Source organism: Petromyzon marinus, chromosome 17 (assembly GCF_048934315.1).
Source record: "Petromyzon marinus isolate PM22_M1 ecotype Great Lakes invasive population chromosome 17, UKy_Petmar_22M1.pri1.0, whole genome shotgun sequence".
NCBI classification, from domain to species: domain Eukaryota; kingdom Metazoa; phylum Chordata; class Hyperoartia; order Petromyzontiformes; family Petromyzontidae; genus Petromyzon; species Petromyzon marinus.
This window is the reverse complement of record NC_133683.1, coordinates 11,993,350-12,013,012: the sequence shown is the minus strand read 5'-3', so window position 1 is coordinate 12,013,012 and position 19,663 is coordinate 11,993,350. Positions and strand designations below refer to the sequence as shown.

General features: G+C 43.9%; 1 protein-coding gene across 7 annotated transcripts in view; it reads right to left on the bottom strand.

The window, feature by feature from the left end:
- Positions 1-216: 216 nt before the first annotated feature.
- BICRA (BRD4 interacting chromatin remodeling complex associated protein) overlaps positions 217-19,663 on the bottom strand; it is a 44,420-nt gene continuing 24,973 nt past the window's right edge. For 6 of the 7 annotated variants that reach the window (XM_076067623.1, XM_076067627.1, XM_076067622.1 and 3 more), the window contains 8 exons: positions 17,538-18,224; positions 15,481-15,754; positions 14,886-15,013; positions 13,373-13,434; positions 10,940-11,088; positions 10,077-10,171; positions 9,220-9,322; positions 217-8,850 (listed from right to left, as the gene is read on the bottom strand). In XM_076067623.1, coding sequence (XP_075923738.1) covers positions 7,367-8,850; positions 9,220-9,322; positions 10,077-10,171; positions 10,940-11,088; positions 13,373-13,434; positions 14,886-15,013; positions 15,481-15,754; positions 17,538-18,224 — 2,982 coding nt within the window. In that variant the 3' untranslated portion in view covers positions 217-7,366. The remainder of the gene's footprint in view (positions 8,851-9,219; positions 9,323-10,076; positions 10,172-10,939; positions 11,089-13,372; positions 13,435-14,885; positions 15,014-15,480; positions 15,755-17,537; positions 18,225-19,663) is intronic. The other variant, XM_076067625.1, reaches the window with a different exon arrangement.

Genomic DNA, 19,663 nt, shown 5'->3' with positions numbered 1-19,663 from the left:
CTATATAATTCCAACTCTATTGAATTGTATCATTTCATTGGAAGACATGTAACTTACAAAGTACTCAATGATAGTGAATGGTAATTGTCGCAAGCGTTCAATTAAAATGAATACATTGGTTAACTCCAAAATTAGTGTTTTTCTTTCCAATGATGTCATGTGTTTGGTTGGTTGGTGCATCCCACAAACCAAAAAAAGGCACAAAGAGCAATCGCATCCATCAAGAATTAAATCTTATTTCATAGTACAGCATAAATAAAAAAGTCATTTTTATTACAAAAACATGTCTCTCATAAATACTGGTCTCAGTAAAAATGTGTACAAAACATGTTTGATCTGCCCAGAGAAGTGAACGGTCACAAGTAATGTTACAAACATATAGATTAACCCTCTGTATAACTATAATGAGACGCTTCGCATATGAACAATTTAAAACACAGACACAACAAAAGGCCTCAAAAATGAAAGCTATCACCAGGCAGACCTGCTATGTACAAGCAGGCTCTAAGTCAACCTAGTTATGTACAGCATTGCCACAGGCTTGACAGTTCAGACGCAACGACACACACTTTTAGCTGATGGCTTAAAACACGCACGAAAAGCGCGCTTTTTAATTTTTATTTTCTATTTTTTTTATTTTCCTGCCGCCCCTCGGACGTTCAACGGAAAATGGGCTCAGTAGCCAACATTTTAAGAGAACGGTGAAACAAACATTTTTTTAGTGTTTCGTAGCTACGACAATCAAGTACAATCTAACCGGAGAAAATAAAGAGTTTACACAGCGTTTGCCTGTACATACGCTCGTCAAGTAGGCCAGAACAACCGTACCGGCTCAATGAACCTACATCTCTCAACGCCTCAAATCGCGTCACTTCCACGAGGTCTCCGCTGTCGTCGTTAACCATCATCACCATCATGGGTGCAAGATTTAGTACACAAGTACAGTTAATGTCACTCTTTAGCCCACCATTGCTTGTTTGTTCATTTGTGTTTTCAGCAGTGTTTTAGCTTACTATTTCATGTTAATTTATCAATGAAAATGAGGACTGTGCTTGGGTGGTGGGAAAAGCACTCGGGGCTCCCGTGAGAATGACGATACTTACGAATTATCTGTGAATTGAAGCAGGTGTAATGATGAAAACAGCTGATATTACTGCACATTAGTATCAAACTCTGGCAAATTAAATTAAGGTAACAAAAAGCATTGCTAAAAAAATCGGGTAAAACAAAAAACATTCAAAGACAAAGAGATACAAATATGGCACAATTCAGCCAAAGTAAAAGTGAATGCTCACAATGTGCATTGGGCCAGTTAAACCAGATTCATAAATGAAGCCATTCGGTGAGATTCTCCCAAGACAACAGTGAAGATGCCCAAGAGACTGGAGTGAGGGGCACAACCATATAGCCCCATAAAGTCGGCTCTATGTATATTTCACAGGATGCAGCACATTAGGGACACTACAACCAAATGCACAGCTTCTCAGGACAATCCAATTAAGCAATTTTACGTAAAACAATTACAATGTTTGCAATCGATCAAGGCTAATGATAGTAGACCACAACTTGAATCCTTAAAAGTATTTGAATCTTGTTATTTCTTAGAAAATATATATACACATCAGGACGTTAAATGTTATAATCCGATTTGGCATTCACTATGGCGGAATAACGGTTAGTGACTGAATTTTTTTTGCGAACCTAAGTTATTTTAAACAAGAGCAAAAGTGGTCACGCAAATATATTACCATATACATCTTTTATGGGCGGATAAAAATAACCAAATATGAGGACTATGTCCCAACAGTCCCTTCCGTTTCCTTGAACATCCAGTTTTAATAATTCTATGACCAACAAAATGGCTTTTCACGTTGATTTCATATCGACCAATTTCACATGAGAATGAGTCTCCCACCATCACTTGTGCTTCTGCACTGAGGTTGTCTCGAAAAAGGAACTGGTTAAAACACCAATTAGTGGCGTAGGCAGTCTTAACTCTAGGATAAAGGTTATACATACTTTCAATATCATTGTCTGAAGGCCAGGCAGCCAAACTAGTGAGATGTTTTTCCTCCCAGTTGCAAATGTTTTATTATTTTAACTAACCCGTTATTCATTGTACAAGTTCAATGAAGCCACTTGACAATATAAGCTTTAACTCGTGTATACAGCAGCTACACAGACTAAAAGATTATTTAATGTTACGGCAGCTGTAGTGAGAAGCCAATCCTATTAATTTTTACAGGCGTAATGAGCACAATTCAACAGTGATGTGCAACCCCAATATTTCAGGGTTACAGTGGTGGCTTCTTGATTGAATTAACTGTTAACGTGCACAAGAGATAATGGAGTCTAGGTGAAAAAAATCAAATGAGACATCGGGACTAAGACTGTTTACCTTAACTAGTTACACCTCCGATTTAAAGCTTTCATGACTGCAGGGATTCATCTTCTTGGTTCTTTCGGTAAAGTCAAGTAGAATTGAAATAAAATAATAAAAATGAAAACATAATAAAATAAAAATTCTCACGACGTTTTGGCCACAACACAAGTAGCCTTCCTCAGGTGAAGAGACAGAACTGTCGGGAAGACAGCGCTTCAGTGCCGAAAGAACCAAGATGATAGTTAGACCTCGCCACAGCTACAATCATAGCGTTTCCTGTTCCGAGGCATGAAGTAGGATAATTTTGGTCAATTCAATTCAACAATTTTGATAGGTAAAGTCCAAATTTTAACATTCATCCATGAAAGAATACATTTCTGTTATTTGCTCCGAAGGGTAGGTATTAAGAGATTGAAGAGTTACAAATAGATTTGAGATTAGGACTTGGGATTTGAAGTTTGGATTACATCAGATGCAGGCTTCTTCGAAAGGACCAAATTTATTACGATGCATGCCTATAATTCTGCAATTTGGAGGCAAGGATTGGTGGATCACGTCGAATTGTAAGACTCTTAATCCTGCTGTGCTAAAAGGCCATAAGATGGCAGTTGAACTAGATTTTGTTAACACATCTGTATGACACTTTGCTTTCTCCTATTTGATTAATGTCTCTGGGAACTCCAGTTGCCTTCCACATTCAAAATACTCCAAAAAATAGAACTGGCCAAATATCCCAATGTAGAAACCTATTGTGGGGGGGGGGGGACTAACTTAAAATTCAGCGAGGAATTTCTTGAAATATTACTTAACATAGCTTCCAATTATCCAACCTCCCATTGCGGCAGTAAGACGTACATTTCCTATATATTCTGCATATATAGCGGATACAACTAAACAGTACAATTCAGGATGTCACAATAACAAAGGCCCAAATGTATGAATTTGCTACGGGGGGGAGGGGGGTAGCGAGGCTGTGATGGGCATGCAGCACAGGATTAAATAAATGCTGGCCTCAGTTAGCAAGCCAAGTTGATGAAGACGACTTCATGACCATCAATTTCCCATTTACAGAACATCTCGGCACTGGAGGACGCCACGCTATAACAAATGTTGTCCTTTGACGTCTTTTTCACATTACACTTTTGCTTATTCAACGTCTCTTAATAGCTTCTGTAAATATTGTTGAGATTATTTAGCATTAAATTGATATATAAATTTGAACTGTATTCGTCAATTAACTTTTCCTGTGGCATCACCGCCAAGGTTTGCCAAATCTGCCAAAATCCTTGCAAGTGTCAACAAATATTTAAACTTATGCATTTTTTTAAAAGCAAGACAGTTAATTGGCAAATATTAATTTGTCATACAATATAGTATATTTAATTGTTGCTTGTTTTATGCAGCTTCTAAAAAAGTGTTTATGTAAACTTTTCCACCAACACAAGACACTACCAGGTAAATATATTTTCAGCTGCAGATATTTCACTTCAGGAAAACCTTCAAGTTATTCTTCAACAGCCACTGACGTAGGCTTTCGAGCTCAAATTGTAAATGACGGAGACAAGAGGTGCCCAAATTTTTTGAGGATGACGATTGATAGGGGTAGGGACTTACATAGGTGATCTTCGAGTCACTCACTCGACAACCTACACCAAAGCATACACCGATTCGATACTGTCCATTAGTTACGCTAATAGCGACACTTTTCATTACACTCCACGCTCATTCACAATCAATGCTCTTGGCAATACTTCATAGCTCCTACATTTCTTAGTTGCTTTAAAGAAGCACATTTGAGGGAGCTGATCATTTGAAACCATTTCACCGATATATTTTTCTGATGATGTGGAATCCCTGACAGTCCAAGAAAGTGAAGTACCCATGTGGAGCCGTGCAAAAAACAACCACCAGAAACAGATACACATACACTCAGAGCACAGTGAAGAGATACCCAGTGGGGCAGGCGCATAACAAAATACAAATATGTTCTCGTAAATTTTGGCCAATACACATTGCTTCAGATCTGCTTCAACCAGAGAAGCACAAGCAGATGTTGTGTATGAGATATCATGGTCAAAGCACTCGCAAATGTTGCGTTCAAAGCAAGTTCTCTTCTGGGAAGACGGTATTCTCTGCCCTGTGCTTTATTGTCCACAAGCATGCAAGGGCTACCCAAATTCGTCCAGCACGTTAAGCAACGGTTGGAGCACATTGCAAATAAAACAAGATACAGGCGGTACTGTACCCCCCCCCCCACTCGCGAGTGATGAACAAAAAACCCAACCCGACGTGGAGAAGAGACGTCCATGAGGAAAGTGTTCGGCTCCACCACGCGGTCAGCAAACAGAAATGCAATTTCAAAACGAATGTCTCTAGCTTTTGGTATTATACCTGATTACTGCATTACATTGTAAGTAACAATGCAACATTACACTGTATTTATACATGAATCATATTCATAACCATTTTTGCCATATGTATACTCTGGTAGTGCCTCAACAACACTTAAATTGTAAGATACATTAAGTTAATTCGAAAAAAAACAATTAAATTTGTACGTGTCATTGCTAAATGATACGTACAATTAACCAAAATAGAGCATCACCTAGTTGCTTGTGGTCGTAATAATCTCACAGAGGTGCCATATCAAAGGCTTTTTGGGGGTTTGGAGTCAAAGCTAACCTTAAAAATATCTGCACTAGGTCATGTACCAAATCAGACACTTCACGATTCCATGAACTTTTATGATTTTGGGTCAAACTGATTCAAGGATACATTGCAAAACATGTAGTCTGGTTTGCACTCTCATTAACCTCCATCTTATCTGCACAATTGCAATTATAACAAGTGCATATCATTTTCATGAATCGAAAAATCCATGCTTACCAAGGTGAGCATAAGCTGTTTCCAGAAATTATTACATGCCCAGTCTGTCCCTTCAGCAGAGTAAATTAGACCATACATGCTATGTTTATACGAATCAACTGCACACGCCATGGCCTCCTCAACAAAATGCTGCAGGCATCTGAGAAACTACATATCACATACTAGTGTTATAATTACTTGATGCTCCTCAGCTAAGTGCACAGGCAGCCAAGAGTGTATCACACGTGAGCGCAAGCTGCAGAATTATTTACCTATAGGTATTGTATCAAAACAATTACCTTTTTAGTTACTAAAATTTGCCTTTTCTATATTAATACGCATGTTTCTACATTAATACGCATGTTTCTACATTTTAGTTTTTAAACTTGCTTGGTTTGTTGGTGGTAAATGGTACACTTTTTAACCTGGGAGAGTGTATTAGTGAATTTAGAAATTGTGATGTTATGGTACTTTTACACACCATGTGGTTGGGAAAAAAATCAGTACATTCTGAAGAGCCATATTATAGATTACGTTAGTTATCATATGGTACTCTTTGGATCTTTCAGTAAAGTCACGTAGAAATAAAATAATAGAATACGACGTTTCGATTGCAACACAGTCATCATCAGGTAGAACTAAATTTGAGAGCGAGACAAAACACAGATACGGAGACACACAAACAGACAGAGACAACACAGAGACACACAGAGAGAGACACAACAGACACACAGCGACTGTGTCTATGTGTGTCTGTCTGTGTCTCCGTGTCGGTGTTTTGTCTCTCAAATTTAGTTCTACCTGATGACGACTGCTTGTGTTGCAATAGAAACGTCGTATTCTATTATTTAATTTATTTTCTTTCTACGTGACTTTACCAAAAGAACCAATGAGCAATTCCTGCGGTCACGAAAGCTTCAAATCAAGTTCTTATCATATGGTACTTTTACAGACACCATGTGGTCGGAAAAAAAGTCAGTACATTCTGAAGAGCCATATTATAGATTATGTTAAATGTAATTTCTATTTCTGTAAAAGCAAACTTGTGCACACAATGCTGTGTAAGGCACAAATGTGTGCACACACAGGAGTACATGTTAATTTGCTTAAACCAAATGTCTTGCCAATACGTTTAGTTTTGTGGTCAAGATGTGTAATATTCCAGGAAGCCTAGAGATGTATGCATCACATGGGCAAAAAATGTTAGCGGGCAAAAAAAAATCGCAACACAGGCTAATTCACAACCTTCTCGTAATCTCTCGTCAAATGGGATGTTAACATTGTTTCATAACCGAACCAGCTTTTGTTACATAAATATTTTTGCATGATGTTTTAAAGATGGGAATTTGGAATGTGCAATGAGAAATAAGAACATTGAAAACAGGCAAAAAACAGACAATTCCTAATTATATTGGCATCATGGAAATGTACTACGTGCCAAATCCGTGCCACCTTGGCATGATTTGCTGTGAATAAAACTGAAACATAAATGCAACTTTATTAAGAAATAAAATTTACAGCTTTTATGATACTTGACATTCGTAAGAAAATGTACGGATAAGCTGACTTAAGGTCAGATCTGTTTTCTTTAAAAGACACTTTCCTATTGCCTAGACTCCCTAGTTTATAAACATCCAAATGAGCACTCGTGCACACTCGCGCACCACTGCGCACACAAAAGAAGTAGAGTAAAAGTGGCTCATGGCAAATCGTCTGCTCAAGTTCTACTCCATTCATCTTGCAAACCGCATTACGCGTTACAACAAATCATCATTGGGCACCACGACAAGTAACTCAACGCCCTCGCAACGCTTCTGCACCTCGCGACGCTGCTGCACCTCTCCCCGCCTTCCCATCTCTCGGTTGACCATTGCAAGGGCCCAGCCCCTCACCACCACCACCACCTCCCGAAGAAAAACTCGCAGGCTGGTTTTAACGTGATTGCGAAGAGAGAACGAGACCGACGGACACGAGTGTTGAAATTTGACCACATGTGCCATCCCCTACTGCCTTGTATGCCGCGCATTCCGCCCCATTTCTCCACGGGGCTCTGCGGCACCGGGCGGACGGCGGTGGCTGCACAAAACATTTCTCACCAACCTCGGTTGGTGGGATTCGTCAGCTGTCCAGGATGCTGTTAACAGCCTCTTCCAGTGCCGAGTCCAAGGGTCCACCGGGTGCGGGGCCCGGCGAGAATTGTGGGAAGTCCACGGGGAAGGGTTTGTGGGGCAGCCCGTGCGGCGGTTTGGGCACGATGGCTGGCAGTGGCCGTAGGTGCGGGGGCGGCCTGGGCACACCACCACCGCCGCTTACGCCACCGCCAACACCGGTGGGCCCACCTCCGCCTCGGTCCTGTGGCCTCTGCAGGTCGAGGATGCTGTTGATTGCGCTCTGCAGGTGCTCTGTCAGTCCATCGTCCTGCGAGCTGTCGCTCGAAAAGCTGGCGTCACCATCGTCCTCGTCGCCCAGGCTCGGTGCAACGGCCGCCACGGCCGCCATCTTCACGGCCTCGTCCGCCACCTTAAGGCGGAGGCGCGCTGGCAACTCCCACGGGAGCTGCAGCACCGTGCGCTCCAAAGAGCGTTCAGGTACCGTGTCCGGCTTGGGCTTGGCCACCGCGGGCGGCGTGTGCTCGGTGTTCATGCCATTGCCGGGCTTGAATGTCAGCATACTGCTTGCACCGCTGCCACTTCCGAGGGTTGGTTTGGAGGCGTCCACGGTCGCTGGCACAGCGTGAAACGCTCCGATGGGTTTGACGATGGCCAGGCCGTCCTTGGCGCCGCCCATAGTAGAGTTGAAGGCGCCAGCAGGTAGACTGGCAATGCTACCCTTGGCCGTCTCGGAGGAGGAAGTGAACGTTGAGTTAATGACACCTCCCCTCTGCCCGCTCGCCACCTTCAGCAGCGTGTCGGTCTGGCCAGGGCGGCCGCGCCCCTCCTCGGACGGCAACGACAGGCGAGCCAGCTTGTGCCCGCTTGCGCCTCTCGCCCCTAGCCGTACCTCAGGCAACAACAGTGGGGAGAGGTCTGCCGAGCCGTTCACCTGCCCACTACTTGCAATGGGCAGAATCGGTTCGGACGGCCTCTTTGCGGGTGGCGTTGGTTGAAGAGAGGGCAGGGCTGGGGCTGCCATCGAATGCTGTTGTTGTGGCGGCGGCGGAGGCAGTGGTGGTTGCACCGTGGCTGTTGTCTCTGTTTTTACTGCGGTGTTTTTGATCACCACCCCGTATCCGTCGCCTTGTTTTATCTTCAGCTTGAGGCCGCCGCTGCTGCTGGCTACGTACGTCCGGTTGGCCGCTGGCACGGATGTGGAGGCTCGATCGGCTGCACTGGCGACAGCCCGATCAGGCGAGCCCACCATGCGCTCTTGCTTGATGACAATGCGAATGGGTGTCACTTGAGTGGAGCTTCGCTCCGTAACAGCACTCGCTGAGGTGACGGCGCTGGCCACACTGGGGGCCTGCGACGGGGCCTGGGCCGGGGCCTGCGCCGGGGCCTGCGCCGGGGCCTGTGCCGGGGCCTGCGACGGGGTTGAGGGGGTCGTCGTCGTCGTCGTCGTCATGGTCGAACTCGTCGCGCGTGAGAGAGAGGCCAGGTATGCAGCTGTGGAGAAAACAGTTATAAGTGTCCAAATAATCAGCTTGGCGTCTTGTACAGACTTACATGGAGGAATTGAACAAGCATACATACAACTAACATTCAAAATATACACACTGATATATACATAACTTACCCATATACATTCAAACCACCATACTAAACACTCATACATTAACTAAATACACACCACACAAATTGACAATACATGTAGAGACTAAAAAAAACTGTTCCCAACATGAAAATCTTACCCAAAACTTTCCAAATCCTGTTTGGCTACCATGATGCAAACACGATCTGGGCTATATGTACGTAGAACCACGCTAATCGGAGGTGCGGGAAGCTATCCCTCCTCTCCTCTACTAACGTACATACCAGGGTTATCCAGGGCCAGCCGCTTGTCGCTCATGAGCTCGGCCTTCTCCTCCTGGATGAACATCCGGTCCATCATGACCATCTCTGCAGACGGGCTCTCTCTCTGTCAGGGTAATACAAGAACTCGATGAGACGCGATGTTTTCTATAACATGCTTAAATGTGAATAACCATTGTACTGAGGGACAGGTTCCTCAGTGTATTCTACTCGACTCATGAGGAAAATACAGATAGGCCAAAGTTACTTAAAAATATATTTTTCATGCACGCAATATTTTGCAAGGAAATCGTTGGTAACTGTTGACAAGTCAAGATTACAAAGAGAGAATTAAGTTTGTAAAATAATAATTTGCTTGCAGTTTTTTTTCTTCCGAATTGGGATGTAGGCCATTACACCAGCATGCAATAAATTATTAATTCATAAATTAAATATAAAAATATTGGCAAAGCATTAAAACATTCAAAACCATGGCTGTAGCGCAGACGCTCAAAGGCAAGACAAACAGAATGATAACCAACCACCAACCTAGCCGACACCAAAAACGATTGTGCGAGACAGGATTTTCAATATTTTGCTATCTACAGCATGCTTTAATATAGGTTTTGTGTGTAGACACTTCCAGCGATGTACTGTAATGTGCTGACTTATCATTTAATGCAAGACTAGTGGACAGCTAGAGTGGTGCGATCGTGCCAATATGTCGTGCACAGATGCAGGATTTTTTCACCGAAATTCTTCTGTGTAAATTTCACAACCATTCACCGACAAGCCTGCAAACCCCCTAATTAAGAAGCCCTCATTTGAGAAACAGATCCTAGCTGCACACTGGGTCCTTGTTAATCCTGAAGCTTTCTTACCCGTGCTTCCTCGAACAACAGCAGCCGGTACTTGTTGAGCATGGTCTGTGTACGATGCAGCAGTTCAGTGGAGACCGTCTCAAATTCCTCGTCCACTGCGGTTGCGAACATTGACAGTCAATAATTACACACAGCAAAATTCAATGTACAAATATGAACACAAATATCCCCGTTGTCGGCTTGATGGACTACTCAAGGCGGTTTTGTGAGAAATGATTTGGCTTAACAAGGCACAAGAGGGGATTCCAAGTATTCAATATTCTTGGCAATCTGTCTCCCCAATACTTATGTTGATCATACCCTTTAAGGCCAAATAAACCTGAGGCAAGGCCAGACGAGGTTCTGATACCACTTACCACCCAATATTATGTGATCGAGAAATGAATAAAGATTTAAAGTACAATGCGTGAACCACAGCAAGACCAAGTCCCCACTACCCTTCAGCTGTGTGTGTTAGTATAACCTACCCATAAAGACAAAGGCCACGCCCGTGTACAGCCTATACAATTTAGGAAGGTGCTGTTGGTAAAGACAGCACACAAGGGTGTGGTGTAACCAGCACCATATCTAGCCGCCTTTGTCTCGCCAGTGCCAATGCAAAAGACAAATAACTCCCATACAGGCGTAACAGTTGGGGCAAGTGCTGTTCGTGACATGGTACACCAGGGGTGGGGTGGCCAGCACCACGGCCTCAAAGGCCGATTCGACCTCGGGGAGGCCCAGGACCGGTTCAGATAATCGTCACTGGTGTTGGCCTTGAATGGGAATCGAACTCGGGTGGCCAGGTTTATAGCGCAGCGATCTAACCGCTGCACTACCGCTCCCCAGTGCGCACACACACACACACAAAACTCGTGCCTCACCTTTGCTGAACTCATGCACAGAGGGCATGGTGCCACGGTACAGGTGGTAGGGCAGCAGGCGGCGCACGGCGTCGTGGTACGAGCCGAATGGCCGCCGGTACTCGGGTTGCAGCACAGCCTCCTGGTCTTTACGCAGCTGCTCCAGGAAGCTGTGGGAAAGCGTGCCCAGCAATGTCAGTCAACGAGCCGTGAAGAGACACAGGGCCAGGAAAACGTTACAACGTTCTGCCACCTGCTTTCCCATCTCTTCTTGATTTACTCTCCTTCCTGTGCCCTCTGCTCCAGCAAAATGTTTTTGTTATAGTGGGGCCAGACCAGATATATCACTTGTTGTTACCACCTGAGGTAGTAACATTTTATTCGGTACTAAACTCTCTTTATACGTCCAATAAAGGTAGTTAGAAGATAACCTTTTCAAAATAGTGGGTTATATAAAGCACATTTATAGATCACAAAAAAAATTGTCCAGCAATAATCAATTTCTGTTGTAACATCAACTAAGATTATCCATACACTGTTAAACGTTGGAACTGTCGACTCCCTTAAGTTCAAATCCAAAATGTAGTCTTTATTTTCGTCTACAATTATGACTTCATGTCGCTGTGGTACATTTCACTATTTAGTTTAATACTTTTTTTGTTCTCTCCAAAATCAAAGGGAAAAAAAAACACTCCTCTTTCTTGGTCAATCCCTCCCTCATAATTAAGTCTTTCCCTCAAGCATTGTTACCCCATAATATTTAGATGCTTCAACAAGTCAAATTGTATCATATTCTGCTGTGTAAGTACAAGACGTGTATATTGATGTGAAGTATACAGTGAGGGAAAAAAGTATTTGATCCCCTGCTGATTTTGTATGCTTGCCCACTGACAAAGAAATGATCAGTCTATAATTTTAATGGTAGGTTTATTTAAACAGTGAGAGACAGAATAACAACAAAATCCAGAAAAACGCATGTCAAAAATGTTATAAATTGATTTGCATTTTAATGAGGGACATAAGTATTTGACCCCCTCTCAATCAGAAAGATTTCTGGCTCCCAGGTGTCTTTTATACAGGTAACGAGCTGAGATTAGGAGCACACTCTTAAAGGGAGTGCTCCTAATCTCAGCTTGTTACCTGTATAAAAGACACCTGCCCACAGAAGCAATCACTCAGATTCCAAACTCTCCACCATGGCCAAGACCAAATAGTTCTCCAAGGATGTCAGGGACAAGATTGTAGACCTACACAAGGCTGGAATGGGCTACAAGACCACTGCCAAGCAGCTTGGTGAGAAGGTGACAACAGTTGGTGCGATTATTCGCAAATGGAAGAAACACAAAAGAACTGTCAATCTCCCTCGGCCTGGGGCTCCATGCAAAATCTCACCTCGTGGAGTTGCAATGATCATGAGAACGGTGAGGAATCAGCCCAGAACTACACGGGATCATCTTGTCAATGATCTCAAGGCAGCTGGGACCATAGTCACCAAGAAAACAATTGGTAACACACTACGCCGTGAAGGACTGAAATCCTGCAGCGCCAGCAAGGTCCCCATGCTCAAGAAAGCACATATACATGCCCGTCTGAAGTTTGCCAATGAACATCTGAATGATTCAGAGGACAACTGGGTGAAAGTGGTGTGGTCAGATGAGACCAAAATGGAGCTCTTTGGCATCAACTCAACTCGCCGTGTTTGGAGGAGGAGGAATGCTGCCTATGACCCCAAGAACACCATCCCCACCATAAAACATGGTGGAAACATTATGCTTTGGGGTGTTTTTCTGCTAAGGGGACAGGACAACTTCACAACATCAAAGGGACGATGGACGGGGCCATGTACCGTCAAATCTTGGGTGAGAACCTCCTTCCCTCAGCCAGGGCATTGAAAATGGGTTGTCGATGGGTATTCCAGCATGACAATGACCCAAAACACATGGCCAAGGCAACAAAGGAGTGGCTCAAGAAGAAGCACATTAAGGTCCTGGAGTGACCTAGCCAGTCTCCAGACCTTAATCCCATAGAAACTCTGTGGAGGGAGCTGAAGGTTCGAGTTGCCAAACGTCAGCCTCGAAACCTTTATGCCTTGGAGAAGATCTGCAAAGAGGAGTGGGACAAAATCCCTCCTGAGATGTGTGAAAACCTGGTGGCCAACTACAAGAAATGTCTGACCTCTGTGATTGCCAACAAGGGTTTTGCCACCAAGTACTAAGTCATGTTTTGCAAAGGGGTCAAATACTTATTTCTCTCATTAAAATGCAAATCAATTTATAACATTTTTGACATGCGTTTTTCTGGATTTTGTTGTTATTCTGTCTCTCACTGTTCAAATAAACCTATCATTAAAATTATAGACTGATCATTTCTTTGTCAGTGGGCAAACGTACAAAATCAGCAGGGCATCAAATACTTTTTTCCCTCACTGTATTGAGCCTGAAAGTGAATACGTACAGGCTCTCTTTGGTGAGCTGCACAGGGGCTGTCCGCTTCACTCCTCCCATGTGAACCTCCTGCTGCAGACAGACACGATTCATTAAATTACGATGACAACCAACAAGTGGGTCTCAACCGATCGAGCTACAAACGATCTTCGTATTTACAAATAGCAGATCTTTCCAAGGTGGAGGGAAATGGAGCACAATGCGCAAGTCCACTGACTGGTTTAAAGGTGTTCAATGATTCAAGGACTGTGCAAAGGTTGGCAGAAGCACTGAACTGAGCCACACCCTTGCTCAACATGTGGATCTGTATGGGTCCCTTCCTCGGCCCTAGGGGCAGCCGGGCAATAGTGCCAGATTTCACCTGTCCATCGTGTCAACACCAGAGTCAGCTTTCACAAGTGGCCTGGCCAGATCTCACACCAAAGTTGAAATGCTCAGCTGGGAATATGCCCAACAAATGCGAGCAATTTGTAGTTTATTGGAAGGATACTACTTATTGAGTAACAGACTAATGCAACATAGCATATTGCATAATCATAAGTGTAGCAGTAAAATTTAGAGGAAACTGTCACTCAAGGTGTTTAATGTAATTCAGGTGTTGATATTTAGTGCAATACGCATTGCAATGCAAATTGTAATAAATTATAACAAAGCACTGAAACCATGCACTCTCATAGTGAAGTGCACCACATTAGACAGCAATAATAACATTTTGCTTTTGGTGTTTAGTTTGCTGTCCTTCACCCGCACCGCCGATTAGCACAGTTGGCTACGTACAGTGCGAAAGAAATACAACGTACATACATAAATTTTATTCTGGATACCGAATTTCACAAAGCATGGTGCCATGTTGGCCCATTCTGGAAAATGAAATATACACTCGAGTTAGGAAGCCACTGGAGCGATGCACTTTTAAATCTAAATTGAAAACGAATTTCGCTATAACTGTTGTGTTTAGTTTGTTCTTCCCCCGCACCTCCGATTAGCACGTTTGGCTACATACAGTGCAAAAGTACAACATGTATATATAACAAATACACTTTTAGGTCAAAAACAAGGGTCCTAATTAATTGTATCGGCAAAAAAGTTTTTACTAATAATGGCAAAATGCTAAACTATGCTGCTCTTTAACAAAGTAGAAGTACATAAAATACAGTGATCTAAAATCATGGGTGGATAAAACACGTGCATTTTTTTAAACCCTCAAACATACGAGGCTGAAAAGTATGGCAGCTGATAGCAATAAAGTCAGTTACTCTCTATATGCATGGATTTTATCTGGGTACCTTAGCTCTCCCACAAGCAAGATACTTTTTGAAAGAAAATTACAGGATCCTTATAGAAATCTCGGGACTGAGTCATTGCTATAAAAACAAATAAAGAATGGCATTACATCGAGTATTTTTTGTGCAAAAAAATGCAGAAAAGCTAAATCCCTTATGCAAATATGCTACTTTACCATTAAGTACTGATCACAGGTGCTTTGTCTGAGCACAAGTTGAATGCAGCTAAGTATTGCTCACATCCTGAGATGTCTGCTGTGGAGCCAGAGGCTTGAGCAGCATGGGCTGGCCCTTTCCCGACTGGCTCGTCCCCAAAGTCCCCAGCAGCATCGTTTTTCCATCCATGGACATCTGGCCAGGCTGGGTTGCTGTACACAAGGCAACGCACAGCACGGGTCACAATAGGCACCATCATGCTGCTATATCACATCCAATGACTGAAACATCCTGTTTAAAACATGCAAGTACACATTCTGACGCAGTGGTTCTTTCGGCACTTGGGTTACATTAGGAAACAGAGTATTCATATTGTTTGAAGGCACAGAGCTGAAGCTGTAAGGTATTTTCCAGTGTGCCAGAGTATGCAAGACAAATTGTTTGTTTGCTTAGTAGAGCTCTCTTTTGTCTAATATGGTCAGACTGCTTTTCTTATCCGATTCCACAATCACAATGGATGATTTCACTGCTCAATTAACACTGCTCAATGAGCTGTGAATTTAAGTGCATTTGTCAGATTAAATTATACCAGTAACAAACATGGAATACATTTTCAGGTAAAAAAATAAACACATAAAAAATGATATTCCTTCCCCCCTCCACCACATGAGTATCTTACCCATGATAACAGTTTTGCCGATTTGTGTTCCCTGCTGCATCTCTGGCCTGACAGCCAGCCCAGGGGCAGTGGGGGCCTGTGCGATCGCCTGCATTTGACCACCCGACATGATGGTAGGCGCCTGCTGATGTTGATGTGCCATTGGGCTGCTGAGGATGATAGTCTGTTGGTGGGGCTGTGCGTTGGTCTGGGCAGCCATGCCTGGGTTCATCATCCCCGGCGTAGGCTGCAGCAGGGCCTGTTGCCGCCCCTGAAGAATTATCTTTTGTTGTTCCTGGAGTATCAGAAAGAGAGTGGAGGATTAGATGGAGAGATGTTTCATTATGCTGCTACAGGAGAGGTGACATGAAAGCATATTTGTGCAATCTCCAAGGGATTCACAAACACACTTGGGCAAAACTGCATAAATAACACATTTTGTTCTTCGTTAAACCTGGTTTGTGTAGGTGCCCAACAGCACTTCCTCAAAGTCTTAAACACCATCCCGTAACCAGCACGCCATAGTAACCAAATGAAATGTTCTCATCGTTCCAGAAGATGGCACTTTCTGGGCCCTGTGCTCTACTATAATGGGGACCCCCCCAGCATCACATCCATTCATGTGACCCACTAGTCAAGAGCACCTCAGTATTTTATGTACTCGAGATTTTTTGTTACAGAACAATTGCTGCCTCAGAGGTTGTCACGTAAAATAACCCCATCGAGAAAGGTAGTTCCTCCCCAAGAGCACCACAGCTCCCTTGAAGTAACTAAATTCCTTGGGCCCAGGACACAAGCAGCGTGAAGAAACCAACACCATGCCCCAGTATGATGAAGTACCGAGGAACTCAGGGCTGCGGGTGACGTGCATAGACATGATGCCAGGGCCCCAGTGTGGTAGAGTCAAGGCCCTCGAGGTAAATTTCTTGGTGCTCTCGTTTTAATTCTAATGCTCTATGGTGTGCTGGTTACGGCATGGTGCTCAAGACTGTGAGAAACATGCCGACAGCCATCGTAAGAAAAGCAATGGTTGCGCCACAATCTTGTGAAAAGCATTGCAAAGATAACGTTTTAAGTACATAGCTTAAATAAATAAACTTTTAATGTCGACATAAATATATATATAAACCACAAGGCCACATAACACAAAAGCATGACCCCATAAGTGGACAGTGTGAATCAATGGCGGAGCCAGGATTTTCAGGTGGGGGGTAACCCCTCCAGCAATGAAAAATAATAGTTGTAAGTAAGGACTTGTCCCGTGCTTTTTATTCGACGCGTGTGCGGCGATGGCGCAGCCATCGATCGAGGGTCGAATTCGAACCGTGTGTGATCGGCATCGCGCTCGCTGAAGGTGTGATGCCTTCAGGGAAGTCGTGTACTGTATACGCAATTGCGCACAATTCTGAGTCACTTATAACTGCTTTGCCATTACTTGTTGCCAATTATAGACTCAGACTATTGTCCTATCATCTCAGAGTCCCTGGCACGTAATAATATGCTACACAGTGGCAGTGGGGGTCGCAAAATGGCGATTTATTACTAATAAACCCCAATGATCATTGAGGGGGCACGTGCCACCCCCCCCACTGGCTCCGCCAGTGGTGTGAATGCATAGTCCTACTAAGGTTAGGCACACTAGACCAAATCAATGCAGTCGGAAAAACTCCCAAGTTTTCAAGCTTTATATAGTTTTCCACATTTAATTCCTTGATACATTCACTTATTACACAATAACATAATGGACACTAATCAAAGTAGTAGTAGTATACATTTTCAACTGGAAGCAGGTTTATATAATTTTAAGGCCACCTTCCAGCTTTTAAGCCACATTTTTTTTAAGATTCCCGAAATTATATTCATTTCCAAGACAAGTATTGTTTAACATCTAGGCTTCAGTTGCCGGCAGGAAGCAGCCCCAATCCCAATCAGACCAATACTATACAGACTATCTACTATTAGCCAATGGGTTGCTTCCTGCAGGCTCTCGTCTCATTACTGTGCATAACCAGAAAAAAAACGTGCTAGAAGCCACTTAAATGTGGACCTCGTGCCTCCAAGTGATGCCACATACTGACCTGCTGAATGTGCTGCATGATAATCTTCTGCTGTTGGTTCGGGTTGGGCACGCCACTCAGGTTCTTCAGCTGCAGTATCAAGTTTTGCAGTCTCTGCTGCTGCTCTGGCGTCAACCTTAGCTGCAGCGTGGCTTGCGCCTGCGGCGGATGACTCATCACCTGCTGCTGCGCTATTACGTGCTGCTGGCCCATCACATGCGATTGTCCCAAGATTTGTTGCTGCTGCTGCTGCACCTGTTGTTGCTGTCCCAACACTTGAGATTGACTCAGAACCTGCTGCTGTTGGGCCATCACCTGAGATTGCTGTCCCATCACTTGCTGCTGCTGTTGCACCATCAACTGAGGCTGCCCACCAGCCACTTGTGCCACCATTGTGTGTGATTGTACCATCATGTGCTGCTGCTGTTGCAACTGCAGTTGCTGGGCAATGGCAGCTTGAGCGTGTAAGCTCTGCTCGGTGGCCGACTGGAGGCCTGGCTGGCACAACACTCCCTGCGACGGCGGCTGGCCTCCCATCATTGGGGCGGCAGAAGCTGGGCCCATCATGGCCTGCGTCACCACTGCCTGGGGCTGGCAGAGTGTCTGGCCGGAGACCGGTTGCGGTGGTGCCAGAGGTTGCCCCCCCTGTTGAGGTAGAGAAGAACCCTGCGAGGTCACAATCACCGGCTTCTGCTGGCTGGTCACAGTCTGTGGAAACGCATCGAAATGAAAACGCAATGTGACAACCTCGTTATATATGCACAAGTGAGTAAATTGTTACAACTAAAATAAGCATATTGACACACATGGTCTTGCTAAAACCCAGAATAACCATCCCAAGGTGAACTTACAAGTTTGGTTGACCTTGAGACTTTTGAGGAACAAAAATCTCAGTAAACACAGATTTTACCAATTTCAGATATGACAAGAAAGCTCTTTGTGACCACTTAGGACGCAACTTTAAAACACAATTAAACCGAAAAACAAACCTCATATTTTACAAATAAGTACATAGGACGTTTTCCCAGGACTGCCTTAAGTTTGAAGCCTCGTTAATACTAAAAAAATCCTTTAAAACTACACTCACATGGAAGAAACAGTTTATGTAGGTCGACTTCAGGGCTGTTTTTACACAATAAAAAAGGGGCAACAATGTATAAAATAGATTTTTGTTTGGGATAGTGTAAGTGAACCCACACATGCATCAATTTTTTTATAAGATCGCTTTTCTCCAGTTGCAGATAAAATGGAGAAAGGGAAGGGAGGGTGAGCCCACATTTATCGGCTCACCCCCCTTCGCAAACCATGTTAGGCCAATCCAGGTAAGTGAAATGTTTTTCTCATCTGAGGCAGCCGTCGGCTTGTTCTGTACATCATGATGCTGTCCCTCACCCTCCAGTTGCTCCTGTACCTGTCTGTGTCTCGAAAACCTCCTGCACCCACTTCCAGGTATAAAACCCTTTGCAATTCCATTAGTGAATGTCGAATAAGAGACAGAACTCATCCAAGACTACAGCAAGAGCCTCCCAAACAAGAGGACCTGAGCCCAGCTTCTCCAATATGCTGGTCACCCTTCAGGCCATCTCAAAAAAACATTACACGCCCCCCCTCCTACCTCTATTTCTGCCCTGCACAGTGGAAGGGATGTGAAGGGGGCAGGTCACACCTACATTCAGTCTGTGAAGCAGGGATCACTATTGGAAGGAAACCCTAGACTCATGAATTGAGATTATTTTATTGAGCTTCTATAAATTTCCACAAAAGGCACTTCATTGAGCTATCATTTGTGGCCAGGTCACTTCTGAAAAATAAGTTAACACCTCAGCAGGCTTTGCCTGGTACAATGTGGATGGTTTAGTTTCATTTGAATGTTTTGGGGTGATTTGTTTACCTTACTTGTACTTTGTACAACTATCGTGTTATTATATTGTGTTGTTGTAACATTCTTATCAACCACCACCGGACATCTGTGAAAAAGAGCGTTATAGCTCATCGGATTCCTCGTTTAAATTAATATTTTGATTCTGTCCCTGCCTGCCAGGTCTGTCCCAGAAAGGTTTGCTCCTCATGACAGCATTGCCTGCTCAAGCAAGGCTGTTCGATGCTCGTGGAGCCTTGCCCTCTAAAGCAGCGGTCCCTAACCTTTT